The 14,723-nt window shown below is 36.6% G+C and overlaps 1 protein-coding gene across 1 annotated transcript; it reads right to left on the bottom strand.

Moving 5' to 3' along the window:
- Positions 168–2,687, bottom strand: LOC18778221 (putative lactoylglutathione lyase). Its single transcript, XM_007211692.2, has 7 exons — positions 2,361–2,687; positions 2,074–2,263; positions 1,763–1,975; positions 1,444–1,491; positions 1,228–1,335; positions 955–1,107; positions 168–531 (listed from the first exon to the last, which is right to left on the bottom strand). The coding sequence occupies exons 1-7, from the start codon at positions 2,480–2,482 to the stop codon at positions 490–492; spliced, it is 876 nt and encodes a 291-aa protein (XP_007211754.1). The 5' UTR covers positions 2,483–2,687; the 3' UTR covers positions 168–489.

Genomic DNA, 14,723 nt, shown 5'->3' with positions numbered 1-14,723 from the left:
TGGCTCCAAGGATTTGCGGGCATTCTCCTGCTTCATAATGTTTACTTTTATGCTCTTAATAAACTTACTTGCATCCCCATCAAATAATATTTATTTAGTTCATGACTTCAAGTTCGTGAGGAAGAGGGCCATTTAGCTTAAATAACTTTTGGCCTCTGCTAATACTCCAAAATCACTTTACTAAACCGACACGATCATAAAATTTTCACAATGATGTCAACCTCGGTTACCACCATTACCATAGTACAACCACGTTAAACAGACATAGATTAACTTTGACAACCATATTAAAACAGATAGTCGAAGTACCATGTCCTATTAAAATAGACAAACAAAGTACCATGTCCTATTAAAATAGAAAAACAAAGTAACATACGCAACCATACTGAAACAGGCAATGCCTGGTTGCTAATACAGCATGTGGAATATCTTATTCATATAATATGGACTATCCACAGATACTTTGACTTCATGCGGTTATATTCGTGCTTACTGCAGTTCCTTGAGAAAATCCTCATTGTCAACCAGCACCTACGCGGACAAAAGTCAGAACCACAACATGTTAGATATATTAGCAGAAGGAGGAGACATTATGTGATGATTGTGATAAATAATAACTGCTAGAGCACTTGAAAAGATGCTGGGGCCTTCAATATTTTCAGCTACGGCTCAGTTACATATAACTTCTCTCCCCATAAGAATACATAAATTGACATTGTAGTTGTTTTATCTATAAAGGGCCAAACAGATGCCATAAAAAAAAACCTAATAAATAACAGAGGATCTGACATATTAATTGTGTTCTGTGTCATCTTTGCACTTCGGTGTTCCTCATGTGACTACGTTATATGAGATGTTACTAATAAGACAATGGTGGATGCAATTTAGACAGCATCTACAAAATCAAACTATTTCTGAAAGAAAGTTAAGCGCCAAATAGCGAACAAGACTCACAGTTTTCCAGCCATCTGGATCCAGAAAAGAAGTGATCTTGGTGTTGAGTCCGGGAATTGGTCCAGGTTGCCTGGTTATCTTTCCTCCAAGTTCTTGTGTAACCAAGTTGACAACCTCAGCACTTTTGTAGACATCATCAGTACCAATAGCAATCTGATGTGGACGATAAAGGATCGGGAACGTGGAATCAGAATTAACAGCTTCTTAGAGTAAAAAAATTGAAGTTGCAAAAGATTCTAAAAGAGAGGAGGACAAATAAACATATAAAATAACCTGCGCATATGCGTTTCCCTTGGTGTATTCAGTCACACCATAGTTATAAGTCAACTCCAAAATGGTTGTCTGGTCTTCCTCTGCATATCCCAGGATGGCTATGTTGTACTGCAAACAAAAGTATGAAACAAGAGAAATGGGAAAGATTCAATAAGGCCTACTCATATACACGCTGCTAACATAATCATAATGCTTAGTGAGGAGAGGATTAGTCACCTTGTATTCAGGCCTCTCAATCGTCCTTAATAGCTTCAAGCCCAAAGCCTGCACACAAGGGAAGCCAAGACGTAGGACAATATTAAAAAACAGATCATGACAATGGATTTGATGAACACAATCACTTGGTTTCAAACAAGGACAAAGCTGAAGCCTTTCCATGCTAATATAATGTAATAGGAGACTTCAAATCCTAGTGTCTATCAACCCTACTGAAATTGCCACATAAAACATGGCTAATGGTAAAATTCCTTGATAACCCAGATCAAGTTGACATTTTTGTATTCCCAATTTCCTATAGAAGGGTTCAATTAATTACCTTTTCATAGAACTTGATTGAGCGTTCAAGATCACCAACGCGGAGCATTACTTGACAAAGTGGCTCAGGGGTGGAAGGTCGCTGAATGATCTCAAATGTGTAACCATCTGGGTCCTTCACAAAGGCAATGATGCTGTTCCCACCTTTCACAGGACCAGGCTCCCTCGTCACATTACCACCTTTGGCACGAACCTCTTCAACTAGCTTTTTAACCTACAAACAATTCCACCCACCCATTATAAAAATTCAGAAACAACAAGAACAAAATCCCAATTCCCAGCACCCAAAACCCAATTCCTCTGAAAACTTACATCGGGAGTAGCAATGGCGAAATGTCCAAAACCAGTCCCGATATCATAAGAAGACACGCCATAATTGTAGGTCAACTCGACCACGAAGTGAGACTCTTCAGGCCCAAATCCCAGAAATGCATTCGAGTATTTCTCTTCAGGAATATCCCTCTTCCTCAACAGCTTCATCCCTAGAGCCTCCGTGTAAAACCTGAATTTTTTCCAAAAATCAAAAAATTAAAATTAAAAACCATGGAAATTGATCAGTGATCACAGATCAGTATGAACAATGTCGTAAAGGAGCGTACTTGATCGTGCGATCGAGATCGCCGACGCGGTACACGGCGTGAAGGAGGCGACGGTTGTCCTTCTTCGGCCATTCCAAAAGCTCAGCGCTTGGAGCAGCTGATTTTGCCTCTGCCTCGGACATTTTCGAGTATGGAGTGTAGTGACTCAAAGTGTGCTTGTGCTTTAAATAATTCCGTGGAGCTTTATTTATATTATTTATCAAATTCAAACCAACAGCTTGACCAATCAGAGATGCCTGTTACTCGTGAAATCAATATCTCTGTTGCTTTAGCTCGCCGGATGAGGGCATTTTATCCGACGATTTGACACCTGGTTGTCTCTGTATGTCTTCAACGGATATTGAAGATGCTGCGTGGCAGCACAAAGATCTGTCCACGTCGTTGGGATTGAAGTAATTTTTTTTGTTCGTAACGTGCACGTTTTTGTTTTGGGCCTTGTTTAAGGCACAATACATAGTAGTAGAACAAAACAGCCATTGCTCCATTGGGTTAATCAATTAATGGTGTTGCACTAATGTAAAGTTTGAAACTTTACCTTTCTAGGATATTCCATAAGGACCATAGGTTATGTTGATCAGATCATACGGTATGTATGGCAATTGATGGGAGATCTAGAGTGTTTTTAATATTAATTAGAGATTGGAGAAATTCTTATCTAGTCAGGTCTCCATCTGAATAAAGTGAGATTTTGAGAGAAAATTAGGGGCTGATACAAAGATTCCCAACTTTTATAAATCATCGGTCATGTTTGAATGTTATTATTAACTCTTGACTAACAAAATTATTTAATATAATATAACCATGTAGTTGAGTTGAATTTTATTCTTCAATCAAATGTAATTGAGTAGAATAGTAATTTAAGGAGAAATACAAATATTATAATGTATGATAAACATTTTTATCGAAAAAAAAAAGCCGAGACTAGACAAAAAATAGGCACAAAAACGGAAATAATATTGTCACCCCTAAATGGATCACATCATGTGTGCAACTTTTAAAAGATTGAGGGCGCTCTGTCACAAACAAAGCTATAAAAGTTGTGGTTCGCAATGAGACACTTTTTGGAGGCTGTTGGAAACATATGGGCAGCCGCGAATCATTTGTGGGCATATTTTTGTGCACGTGGGCATCCTAGTACTTTTGGTCGAAAGAAGGATTGCTTTCAAGTTCACACTTTTGTCAGTGGAGGAAAAGGAAAAAAAAAAATCTCATAAGTGATGATAAGGTAATGTTCTTTTCGCTAAGCACTAAAAAAAACAAGGTGGATCTGGAGAAATTAATGATGTGAACGTCCGTTAAACAGCCCACCCTAGATTAACAGATAAACAAAGTAGCATGTCCTATTAATAATAACATAGACAAACAACGCAACCCTAGGCAATGCTGGGGGTTGATGCTGTTATTCTTTCTTGCTGCTCTGCAGTTCCTTGAGAAAATCCTCATTGTCAACCAGCACCTACTAAAGCACTTGAAAGGATCCCCAGAGCCTCCCTATACTTAATCGCCGACGCGGCGCACGGCATGAAGGAGGCACTATAACTAATGTTGCTTAGCTCAGCTGATAACTACTCAATTGATGGGAGGTCGAGACTCTAGACTGTCCCTAATATCAATCAAATGGTCCAATGTACAAACAAATGTAAAAACAAATGGGCTTGTCTTGAAATGATATAAATGGATTTCTGGGATAAACTGTTTCGATTCATAATGTGCGAGAGTGGAATTCAAACTTGGTGTAAAGGAACGGGGACACTTTGTCGGCAAACTTGCCTAATCCACCACAACCTTGTTTACTCCTTTTACACAATCCCTCTACCAAAAATTGGTGTACGTATAGATATCCATTTGTTTCAATATTTTTGTTGTTCCTTGTATTTCACATAAAGTTTTTGTTCCACTACAGATTATAGATATAGAAGGCAATATTATAATAGAACCCAAATCACATAAAAATGGGGAACAAGTGTTGCGAATTACCATACTAGCTCTACTTTTTATTATTTGTGAGTAGTAATATGTATTTGTATTTTGCAAGTTTTTCAAGTTAAGTTGATTTGGATCATGGGGTCATCTCATGTCCTCCTCCATCCAAATCCAAATTCAAATTCAAGTTTAACCGAACTCTCCGTCATTCTAAGAGAGCCAAGAGGTGCTGGACCAAACCCAGCTATTATTAGTATTACTGTCTGTCTTGGAAAATTGCACCCAACATCCTATCCTATATATTTGGTATTTCAATGAAGGCCTTGGTTGATTGAAGAAGTATTTTCATAATGTATTTCTCCTCCTTTTTCTTCTGCGCTAAAAGCTTGAGGTATTTCTTCTGCCTGCAACAGAGTCCCATTTTTATGTTCTTCCTGTTGTCCATCTCCGTCATCATCATCTTCTTCTTCTTGTATAGTTGGCGATTCCCCTTCATCTTCACCAGCAGCATAAGCGATGGCGTCCTGATCCAAAGACTCATCGTGGGATTCATGATTATTAATAGAGGTGGTGCTGCCACTTGAACTGCAAAGTCTAGGACTAGACACAGAGATTGCTTAGTTTACGGGTCCACCTCCACCTTACCAGTAAGCATTGCAATGCATAAACTGCGTCTAGTCCTAGACTTTATAAAAGCAAAATGGAGAACCAAGATGAAAGTACTAAAATGGAAACTGCGATGCAGAAACAGAAATTGCAATGCATAAACGGAAACTGCAATACAAAAATGGAACTTGCAATGCTGAGTTTGGGCAAAAATGCTCAGCTCTAGAGTTAAACAAAACAAAACAATAATTTTTTTATTCAATACATGTTGGTTAAATACTATGTTTCTGGCCATGCAGTTTCCAAAAGTCCAATTTTGAGTTCCCTTGCTCTTGGGTAGTTCTACTCTTCTTTTGCCCACCCAATTCCTCATCTAGGTAGCCTCTACTCTTTAAATTGATGAGGTTGAAGGCCAAGGAAAGAGCAAAAATCCAATTGTAATTGCCAAAACTGCAATGTAGTTTTCAAAACTGCAATGTAGTTTGTGCAAAACTACAATGCAAAACCTGTGTAAAATTTCACTGAATTAAAGCTTAAATGGTATTGCAAAATATCATATGACAGTGATGGCATCAACCATTTCCAAATCAAGACAAATGCATAGTAAGTGAGTTTTATACCATGGAAGAGTTGTTTATTTCATATAGAATATACCCAACAAGCTCTCAGTAGACATAAACAGGGAATAAAAAATGAAGCAATTCAAATTACCTTCATGCACTAGCCAACCCACATATCACCATATCTTCCAATTGTCTCACCAATACCCATGAGTCCAAAGTACATTGCTGGTCCAATCAGTTCACGGCTGAATGCCAAGTTCATACCACACATAGGAAATAGAGTTCCCCCAGGTATGATCAGAACTACATCAACAAACCTGAAAAAATTCAAGAAGAAATGAACATGCAATTATGCAATTATGCAATTACGAAAAACCATATAGCTAGTACTGATGATGAGGGAATAGTAACAGTTTGGGATGTAAATACTCGGAAAGTATGTGATGTTACGTACACATTCTGATTTTTTGTGTGTGATTTGAATTTGTGTACTTATTCCCTCAACCTTCAATTTTTGTTGCTCATGCTTAAATTTTCCGACAAAATGTCATGGAATATGAAGAACATGAAAAACGTGTGCTTGGAGTGTTTGATTTTTCATGCACAGAGCGCACGAAGCTTGTATCTCATAATGATGATTGTAAGGTAGTTTCAAAATCTTTAAAATCTTTAAAATCTTTAAAATCTTAAACCAAGTATGGTATTATGTTTAGGTGATCTGAAATGTAATGCAGTACCGGTTTCCTTTTAGAAAAGTAAAGAAACGTTATGCTGCACACTATATTCTGTTTCTTCTATTATTTATTAAAGAGTTATTTACACTAACACCCCCTAAGGGGTAAAATGATATACTCACTACTTGCAAGCGACTATTGAATAGTCGAGATGTTGTTAACTGTGCTACTAAGTTTTTGGTATGCTTGACTTAAGGCTGGCTGGTTTAGGCTACTCGAATACGTGATATAGGCTTGTATCTGGTTTATTTAGTATATGTGCCGGATGCTAAATTGATGCGTTATGGGTGTAGTATCTGTTCTTGTATTTCAGCTGGGAGAAAATAAATATGTTAATTTTGCAAGAACAAATTAATGGATTCAGGGAAATATTGATATGTCCTTGTGTAATTTTGACGTTACATATTGGTTGTCGAATTGTTTAGTATGTTTTAGCAATCCCAATAATTGTGGTGTATGCTTGACTTAAGGTTTGGCTAACAATACTTAAATATTAGATGCCCCATACTTTGGCTGCCCTCACAGTTTACCACCTACCCCATCTGTAATTTAAGCGGACTATTTAAAATGATGCTGTGCTTTCAGCTTTTTTGGTGCTCAAGGAATGTTCATTGAAGACTAACTATGCTGTCCTCTATTCTCTGTATAACAAGCAGGTAAAAGTTTGGTGCACACGGCAGGAAAGGAAACTAGCTAGTGTAAAAGGAACCTTGTTGTTTTGTCCAAAAACCTTTATATTCTTTGTTTTTGCATTTATGAAACAGGCACATTACACGATTTATCAGCCAACGCCAATCTCGAAGCTGAGGTCTGCGATTCATTTCATGCAGTACCGGAAATGGATAACATGAAAGAAACCGGAAATCCTTCTTCATGCTCTGAATCGATGCTCCCTTCAACTGAAGAAAGCCCTTCCTCTCCAGCGTTTATACAACCCAATCTTCCTGCTGTCACAAATGTTGGGAAAGGTACAGGGGTGAGGAGTTACTCGCTGTGCAACAGGGTTAGAGTTTACACAGAATTTCCTGATATTGCATTCCCTAATCGCATAACGGTGCTGCCCGTTAGTGATGGCAAGTGGGTGGCTTCCAGGTTGAAGTTCCCAAATGAAGAAAGCAATTAAGTTGAGTTGCTGGTGTTACCAGAATAATGTCTTTGATAAGACCTAGTTTTACCATGATATCCAACTAGACTTTCAGTTATGTTTAACCTAAACTTATGGCATGTATCTGCTTCTCATGCTGGATGCTGATCCCATTTGCACCAGTCTTATGAACTTTTAAGTTATGATTGAAACAATTTAGTATAAAATTACTTTTGGGAAAATTATCAAACACGAAACAACATTTAGAACATAATAACAATTTTTAACTGGTAAATCAAATTTTACAATGAAAATGTAAGTAAAGGAATTAGGGATAACCTTCCAATGGTCAAGCCCTTTTATTCAATTCATGCATTTTTCATATGCATGCATGAGAAGTTATTACAGATTTACAGTTCTTGGCGTTTAATTTCCTGAATTGAATGGATTGTATGCTTGACATAGAACCAAAGTACCAGAACAAATAAAAATGCCAAACCCAAGTTCACCATTATTTTCCTTGGCTGCTGCTTCATCTCCATAACCAGCCCATCCACCACCTGCTTATAGTTACAGTTAAAAGAGCACTTCTCAACACCAGCATTGTCCTCAGGATGCCCAAATATTGCTCTTCTAAGCTCCTCCTGTGTCGAAGTCTATCATCATTTCAGGCAAGAAAGTATCACAGGGATAATCAAAGCTTTCCCAAAAGATTCCTCCAGATATATGATCTCTCAAAATGAAGTTTCCGGAGTCTAAAAGCACTAGCCGGGCTGCACGCATGGGTCTAACGCCTAGAGGAGTATCGGGGGCCCATCTCTTCTTTTGTTTTTTTTTTCTTCAACGTATAAATGCAATTATCCTTCTCAAACCCTAACTCTAACAAGAGCCATCTTCCAGCCACTCTCTCTCGCTCAGACTTCTTCTTCAATCCTCATCTCTCTGTCTATCGCTCATAGCACCATCGTGATCTCTTCCCTGGCCTTGGAGATTCCAAAATGGCGTTTTTTTTTCTCTGGCGCAGCGCCCTCCTAGCCCGCCCGCATAGACCGCCTAGCGCCCGCCTAGACCGCCTAGACCGCCTAGCGACCGCCTAGACCGCCTAGCGACCGCCTAGACCACCTAGCGAGCCTAGCCCAGCCTAGCCCCCTCCAAGAACATAGAGATCTTGGCCACCATCTGCATATACCCTCATGCCGCCCGCCTAGACCGCCTAGAGGCCGCCTAGCGACTGCCTAGACTGCCTAGCGAGCCTAGCCCCCACTAGCCCGCCTAGCCCCCGCCTTGAACATAGAGATCTTGGCCACCATCTGCATATACCCCAGTGTTTTCAAAAGCATGCCTAATCGCTCCCGGTGCGCGCGTCGGAGCGAGGCGAATGGAAATTTCCTCAAGCGTTCGTCTGTTTAGCTTGCTGCACGTTTAGTGGAGTGAGGCGCAGCGAGGGGTGGTGAGGCGGCGGAGACGGAGCGAGGGGTGGTGAGGCGGCCGAGGCGGAGCAAGGCAGAACAGCGCTGCTGTTTCTGCCTTCTGCAAATAGCGCGATGAAGAAGATGAAGTTTTTTTTTTTAAGGTTTTCTTCAATGGAACGACTTCGTTTTAAGGTTTTGGTTTCTTGATTTTAAGTCAAACGCACGTTTTGACTCCTCCCCAACTATAACCTGGACCTATATATTATATACTATAACATTAATATTATACCCAAGTAACCTGAAGAATAACATTAATATTATTCAATTACTCAAAAGAATTTTTTTTAAAAAAATTATTGACCTAAAGATACTAAGTTCATATTTATTTTTTGAAGAAAATCTCTTTCGACAAAATTTCGTCAGCAGAGATTTATGCCGACAAAATTTGTCAGATTAGGTTTGCTCTTGTTTGCATAGATATTTTCATTGGGAGAGGTCTGCGTGTGAAATTTCGTCGGAAGAGGTTGTTTTGCTTTTTATTTTTAAATTTTTAAAATTTTAAAATATAAAATTAATTTCTTTACTTTTGTTTTTTGGCCAACTTGTTTAATTTAATACATGTAATTAGGTAATACCTTAGCCTTTTTTTTTTAAATTACTTTAATTAGTAATTATGTTTTAATTATTATTTATTGTAAATGTGAATTTACTTAGGAATTGGCTTAATTTCCTAGACTTGTAATTGTGTCCTAGTTGTGTAGATTTAGGCCTAGTTTTTAGGCCAATTAACTTGGGCCACAAGACTTATCCATATTGAGCAGATCAAGGGTTGACTATGTTTACAAGGTAATTTGCATTTGCATATCATATTAGGAAAACTATATTTTTGTGATTTAGTTTTATTAGGAATGAAATTGACAATAAAATCAATCAGCAAAATTGTTTTCCTCTTTTTTACGTTAAAACCAATTCTACTTCTTTCTACTCTTTTTGGAACGTGATTTCTCTTGATATGAAACAAAGCTTGAAGACCTTTGTTACTTACTTCTGCAAAAACTGATTTGAGAGATTTATATTGAGAGAATCAAAATTGAGTTCATGAAAAATTAGAATGATAAAGCAACTTTGTGAAGCTTTTTAATTCTAGTTTGCGTCTTCATATTTCATATTCCATATTGGAAGCTGTGTGCGGGTATGCTTGTTCGTGAGGATCATCAATTCGAGAGAGTTCAAGCAAGGACTGAGTAAGGCAAGACAAAAGTATTGGATAGATTCTTGTTTAAAGTTTATCTTCTTGAGTCTTGTAATAATCCATTCTTAGTGGATTTCCAGAGGTTTTTCCTAGTTGGATTTTTTCCTCGTACCATTGGGTACAAAAATCCTTGTGTTAATTTACTTTTGCTGTAAGATTTTATTAGTTAGATTTAGGATTGACATCCTTGTCCAATCATATTCCGGTTATCTATTTACTCTACCTGAGGCACGATTTCATTTATTTAGTAAATATTTAAATATTTTACTGATTTCATAAATTACTTGGTAAATAGTAATTAATTGTTTTGAATTATGTTGTGGACTTTGTTTTTTGTTCTTTGATATTGAATAATCATTAAAATATATGCGTACTTGTACAATACGTGTATTATATGTTTGCTTTCATTATAACGAGTCTTTAAGACGTATATGAAAAACGGAAGTATTATTGAAAAATATGTATGTACGTACATACATGTATAATACGAGTATTAAATGGGGAAATGCTAAATTCTTTATATGAGTAATAACTCTGGGAAAGTAAAAAATCAAAAGGGGACAATAGCTGTACCTTGGTAATAGCCTAAACGTAATACTGATCCAGACTAGTCTTATCGACAAAGAAAAATCATGGAGAAAAAATTTAAAAAACAAAAAGGCACCCATTAGATATTTAAAGATCTACAAATATAATATTTTAAAGGTACAACCGCCCGGCTATACTCTATAAATACCATAATTTGAATTTCTCTTTTTAAATTACTTATGTTTTAATTATTTTTTTACTTAGTGAATAATAGTTAGAACATAATTACTAATGAAAGTAATTAAATCAAGCTAAAATATTATTCAATTATTGAAAAGAATTTTTTTAAAAAAAAATTACTGACTTAAAGATACTAAGTTTATATTTATTTTTTGAAGAAAACCTCTCCCGACCAAATTTTGTCGGCAGAGGTCTATGCCGACAAAATTTGCTGGATTAGGTTTTCCCAGACGAAATTTCGTCGGCAAAGGTATTTTCGTCGGGAGAGGTTGTTTTGCTATTTATTTTAAAATTTTAAAATATAAAATTAGTTTCTTTACTTTTGTTTTTTAGCCAACTTCTTTAATTTAATACATGTAATTAGGTAATACCTAAGCTTTTTTTTTTAATAATAATTTTAATTAGTAATTACGTTTTAATTATTATTTATTTAGTGAATATTTAAATATTTTACTGATTTCGTAAATTACTTGGTAAATAGTAATTAATTGTTTTGAATTATTTTGTGGACTTTGTTTTTTGTTCTTTGATATTGAATAATCATTAAAATACGTGCGTACTTGTACAATACGTGTATTATATGTTTGCTTTCATTATAACGAGTCTGTAAGATGTATACGGAAAGTGGAAGTATTTTTGAAAAATACGTACGTACGTGTATAATACGAGTATTAAATGGGGAAATGCTAAATTCTTTATACGGGTAATAACTCTGGGAAAGTAAAAAATCAAAAGGGGACAATAGCTATACCCTGGTAATGGCCTAAACATAATGGATACTGCTCCAGACTAGTCTTATCGACAAAAGAAAAATCATGGAGAATTAATTTAAAAAATAAAAAGTCACCCATTAGATATTTAAAGAGTATAGCCGGGCGGATATACTCTACAAATAGAATATTTTAAAGGTACCGCCGCCCGGCTATACTCTATAAATGCCATAATCTGAATTTCTCTTTTTTAATTACTTATGTTTTAATTATTGTTTACTTAGTGAATAATTAGTATTTAATACTAATTATTCACTAGGGAAATAATAGTTAGAACATAATTACTAATGAAAGTAATTAAATCTGGCTAAGATATTATTCAATTACTGAAAAGAATTTTTAAAAAAAAATTATTGACCTAAAGATACGAAGTTTATATTTATTTTTCGAATAAAACCTCTTTCGACGAAATTTCGTCGACAGAGGTATTTTCGTCGGAAGAGGTCTGCGTCATGTGGTTTGGGGAGCTAATGGACATGAGGGTCCTCCGTTTGAAATCTCCATGTCACAATAAGCAGTGCAAGTACAGTTCTCCAAACACTTCTCTTTACATGCCTCAAGGCTCATGTCCCCATCCACAAATGCACCCCCACTCTTAGGTAATTTCACACTCCTCAACCTCAAGAATTTGTCTTTCGTAAATTTCAGTTCTCGTTTTCTCACACACCCATCAAACCCATTTCCCAAATTCCAAGCCTCCAAATTCTTAGGCTGAAACCCCCTCGCACATTTACACACAGGTGAAGCATTTGTGTCACAAATACCAAATGGGACCACACTCTCCATAGCTGTCACATTGGTTCTTTTGGGGATGCTGAAATATATTTCACATATTTGTGCTCTCAACCCATGTAATCTGTTGAACGTCCCCATTTGGACTCACTGCCAAGCCTGAATATTAGACCTCATCTTGTTTCGTAACGAAGTTGAAATGACACCATGCTTCGAAGCACACATTTCCGGCACACCACTAAATATCATCCCATTCCAGGGCCCGGTTTGAAAGTTTTTAACATGTTTGTCCCGAAGGAAAATCTCCGGGAAGCCATGGTGATCTAGAAAAGTTCCCTGTTGATGGGACCTCTGAGCTTTTCCACGAGGTCAAGTGCCTGTTTAAACCTGTGCTCAACTTCCATCCAAGCTTCATATCCGGAAGCAGAAAGTGTGTGGGATAATCAAAGCTCTGCCAGAAAAATGTTTGGCTGTTTTCGGTTCCTTCTTTGATCACAAGATTGCCCATATCCAAAAGCAGGACATTTGGTCTCAAAACTTGGGTGTGATGGATCAAGAAGGACAACGTTTCCATGTTCACCAGTCATCAAAAGAGCTCCTGATGAATTTGAAAGTGGGGTGTCTCTGTTGGCCACCCAAACAACTGTTCTGTTTTGGACAGTTTTGAACCCTATGCCCAAGTACCAGCCTGAAGTATTGCCTGGCTTGAAGAAACCCAACTCAAAGACTTCACAGGGGGAGACAATGGTCATGTTTCCTTCGACAATTAATTAATATATTATATATTATATGTGTGTGCCTTGCCTTCCTCACTTATTTTTGCTGTGACCAACCAATTAACAGATGTACAAGTGAAGTGACTACATCATGTCTGTACTCTGTACATGCATTTGAGTGCGAGAGATTGGCTCCTCAAATTATACAATAATTAATTAATTAACAATGTCAGTTTCCTCATTAACATCGGCTTGCCATAATGCCATTGTTGAAGAAAAAAAAAACAAAAGAAGAGATGGGCCCCCGATACTCCTCTAGGCGTTAGACCCATGCGTGCAGCCCGGCTAGTGCTTTTAGACTCCGGAAACTTCATTTTGAGAGATCATATATCTGGAGGAATCTTTTGGGAAAGCTTTGATTATCCCTGTGATACCAATGAATTTGTGTCACTTGATCATCCGTTCCGTTCCGTTAAAAGCTAGCAGTTCAAGTTGCAGCACCACCTCTATTGGTGTTGAGAAGTGCTCTTTTAACTATAACTATAAGCAGGTGGTGGATGGGCTGGTTATGGAGATGAAGGGGAATCGCCAACTATACAAGAAGAAGAAGAAGATGACGATGGAGATGGACAACAGGAAGAACCTAAAAATGGAACTCCGTTGCAGGCAGAAGAAATATCTCAAGCTTTTAGCGCAGAAGAAAAAGGAGGAGGAAGTGAATCTTTGATATAAAGCAACGAGAAGAAGAGATGGACACACCAGAGCTGGAAACAAATCATGTTAATGACTACTTAGCCACTACCAGTAAAGAACAGATGAACTCAATAAAAAATTCGAAGAATTTATAAGAAAAATGAAGGAGGAAATCAGGATTGAAGCTCAACGGCAACCCATTGCCGTTTAACCATTCAGCGAGCAGATGTGCCCACTGCACATACATAAAACATATACAGTTAAGTTTGTTTAACCTAGTATCGTATAGTCGCGCGGCTATACCTTTAAAATCGTGTATTTATAGTGTATAGCCGTTCGGCTATACTCTTTAAATAAAAATATGAATGTCCCTGTAGCAAAGCTGAGCCTTGAGATAATGAATCAATTAGACACGGTATGTATTTCTAGCTTTGTTCCTATATGTGTGCGCTTAGGGTTGAGGGAATATTTATGCCTTGTTTGTGTGTTGAATGTGTATCAGGAGTGATACAAAGAGGTTGCTTATCTTTTTAAGTTCCCTTTGTCATATTTCCTTATATATATTCGAATATTTAAACATTATAGCCGTTCGGCTATATTCTTTAAACATATTATGTTTCAATTATTATATAATATTGAAGAAAAAAAAACAAAGTCTACAAAATAATTAATTACTATTTATTAAGTCATTTATGAAATCGGTAAAATATTTAAATATTCACTAAATAAAAAATAATTAATAATTAAAAAAGGTTAAGATATTAATTAATTATATATATTAAATTAAAGAAGTTGGCAAAAAAAAAAGAGTAAAGAAACTAATTTTATATTTTTAAAAATTAACAAAAAAGGCAAAAAACCTCTCCTGACGAAATATACATATGTGCTGGCAAATTAACCTAATATGGTAAATTTTGTCGGCACACATCTGCCAACGAAATTTTATCGGAAGAAGTTTTCTTCAAAAAATAAATATGAACTTAGTATTTTAGATGAATAATTTATTTAAAAAAAATTCTTTTCAGTAATTGAATAATATTAATGTTATCCTTCAGGTAACTTGGGTATAATATCAATGTTGGGGAGTCAAAACGTGCGTTTAACTTAAAA

The sequence above is a fragment of the Prunus persica genome, chromosome G4, assembly GCF_000346465.2.
Source record: "Prunus persica cultivar Lovell chromosome G4, Prunus_persica_NCBIv2, whole genome shotgun sequence".
In the NCBI taxonomy this organism is placed as follows: domain Eukaryota; kingdom Viridiplantae; phylum Streptophyta; class Magnoliopsida; order Rosales; family Rosaceae; genus Prunus; species Prunus persica.
The sequence above is the reverse complement of the archived record's forward strand: the minus strand, read 5'-3'. Positions and strand labels throughout refer to the sequence as shown.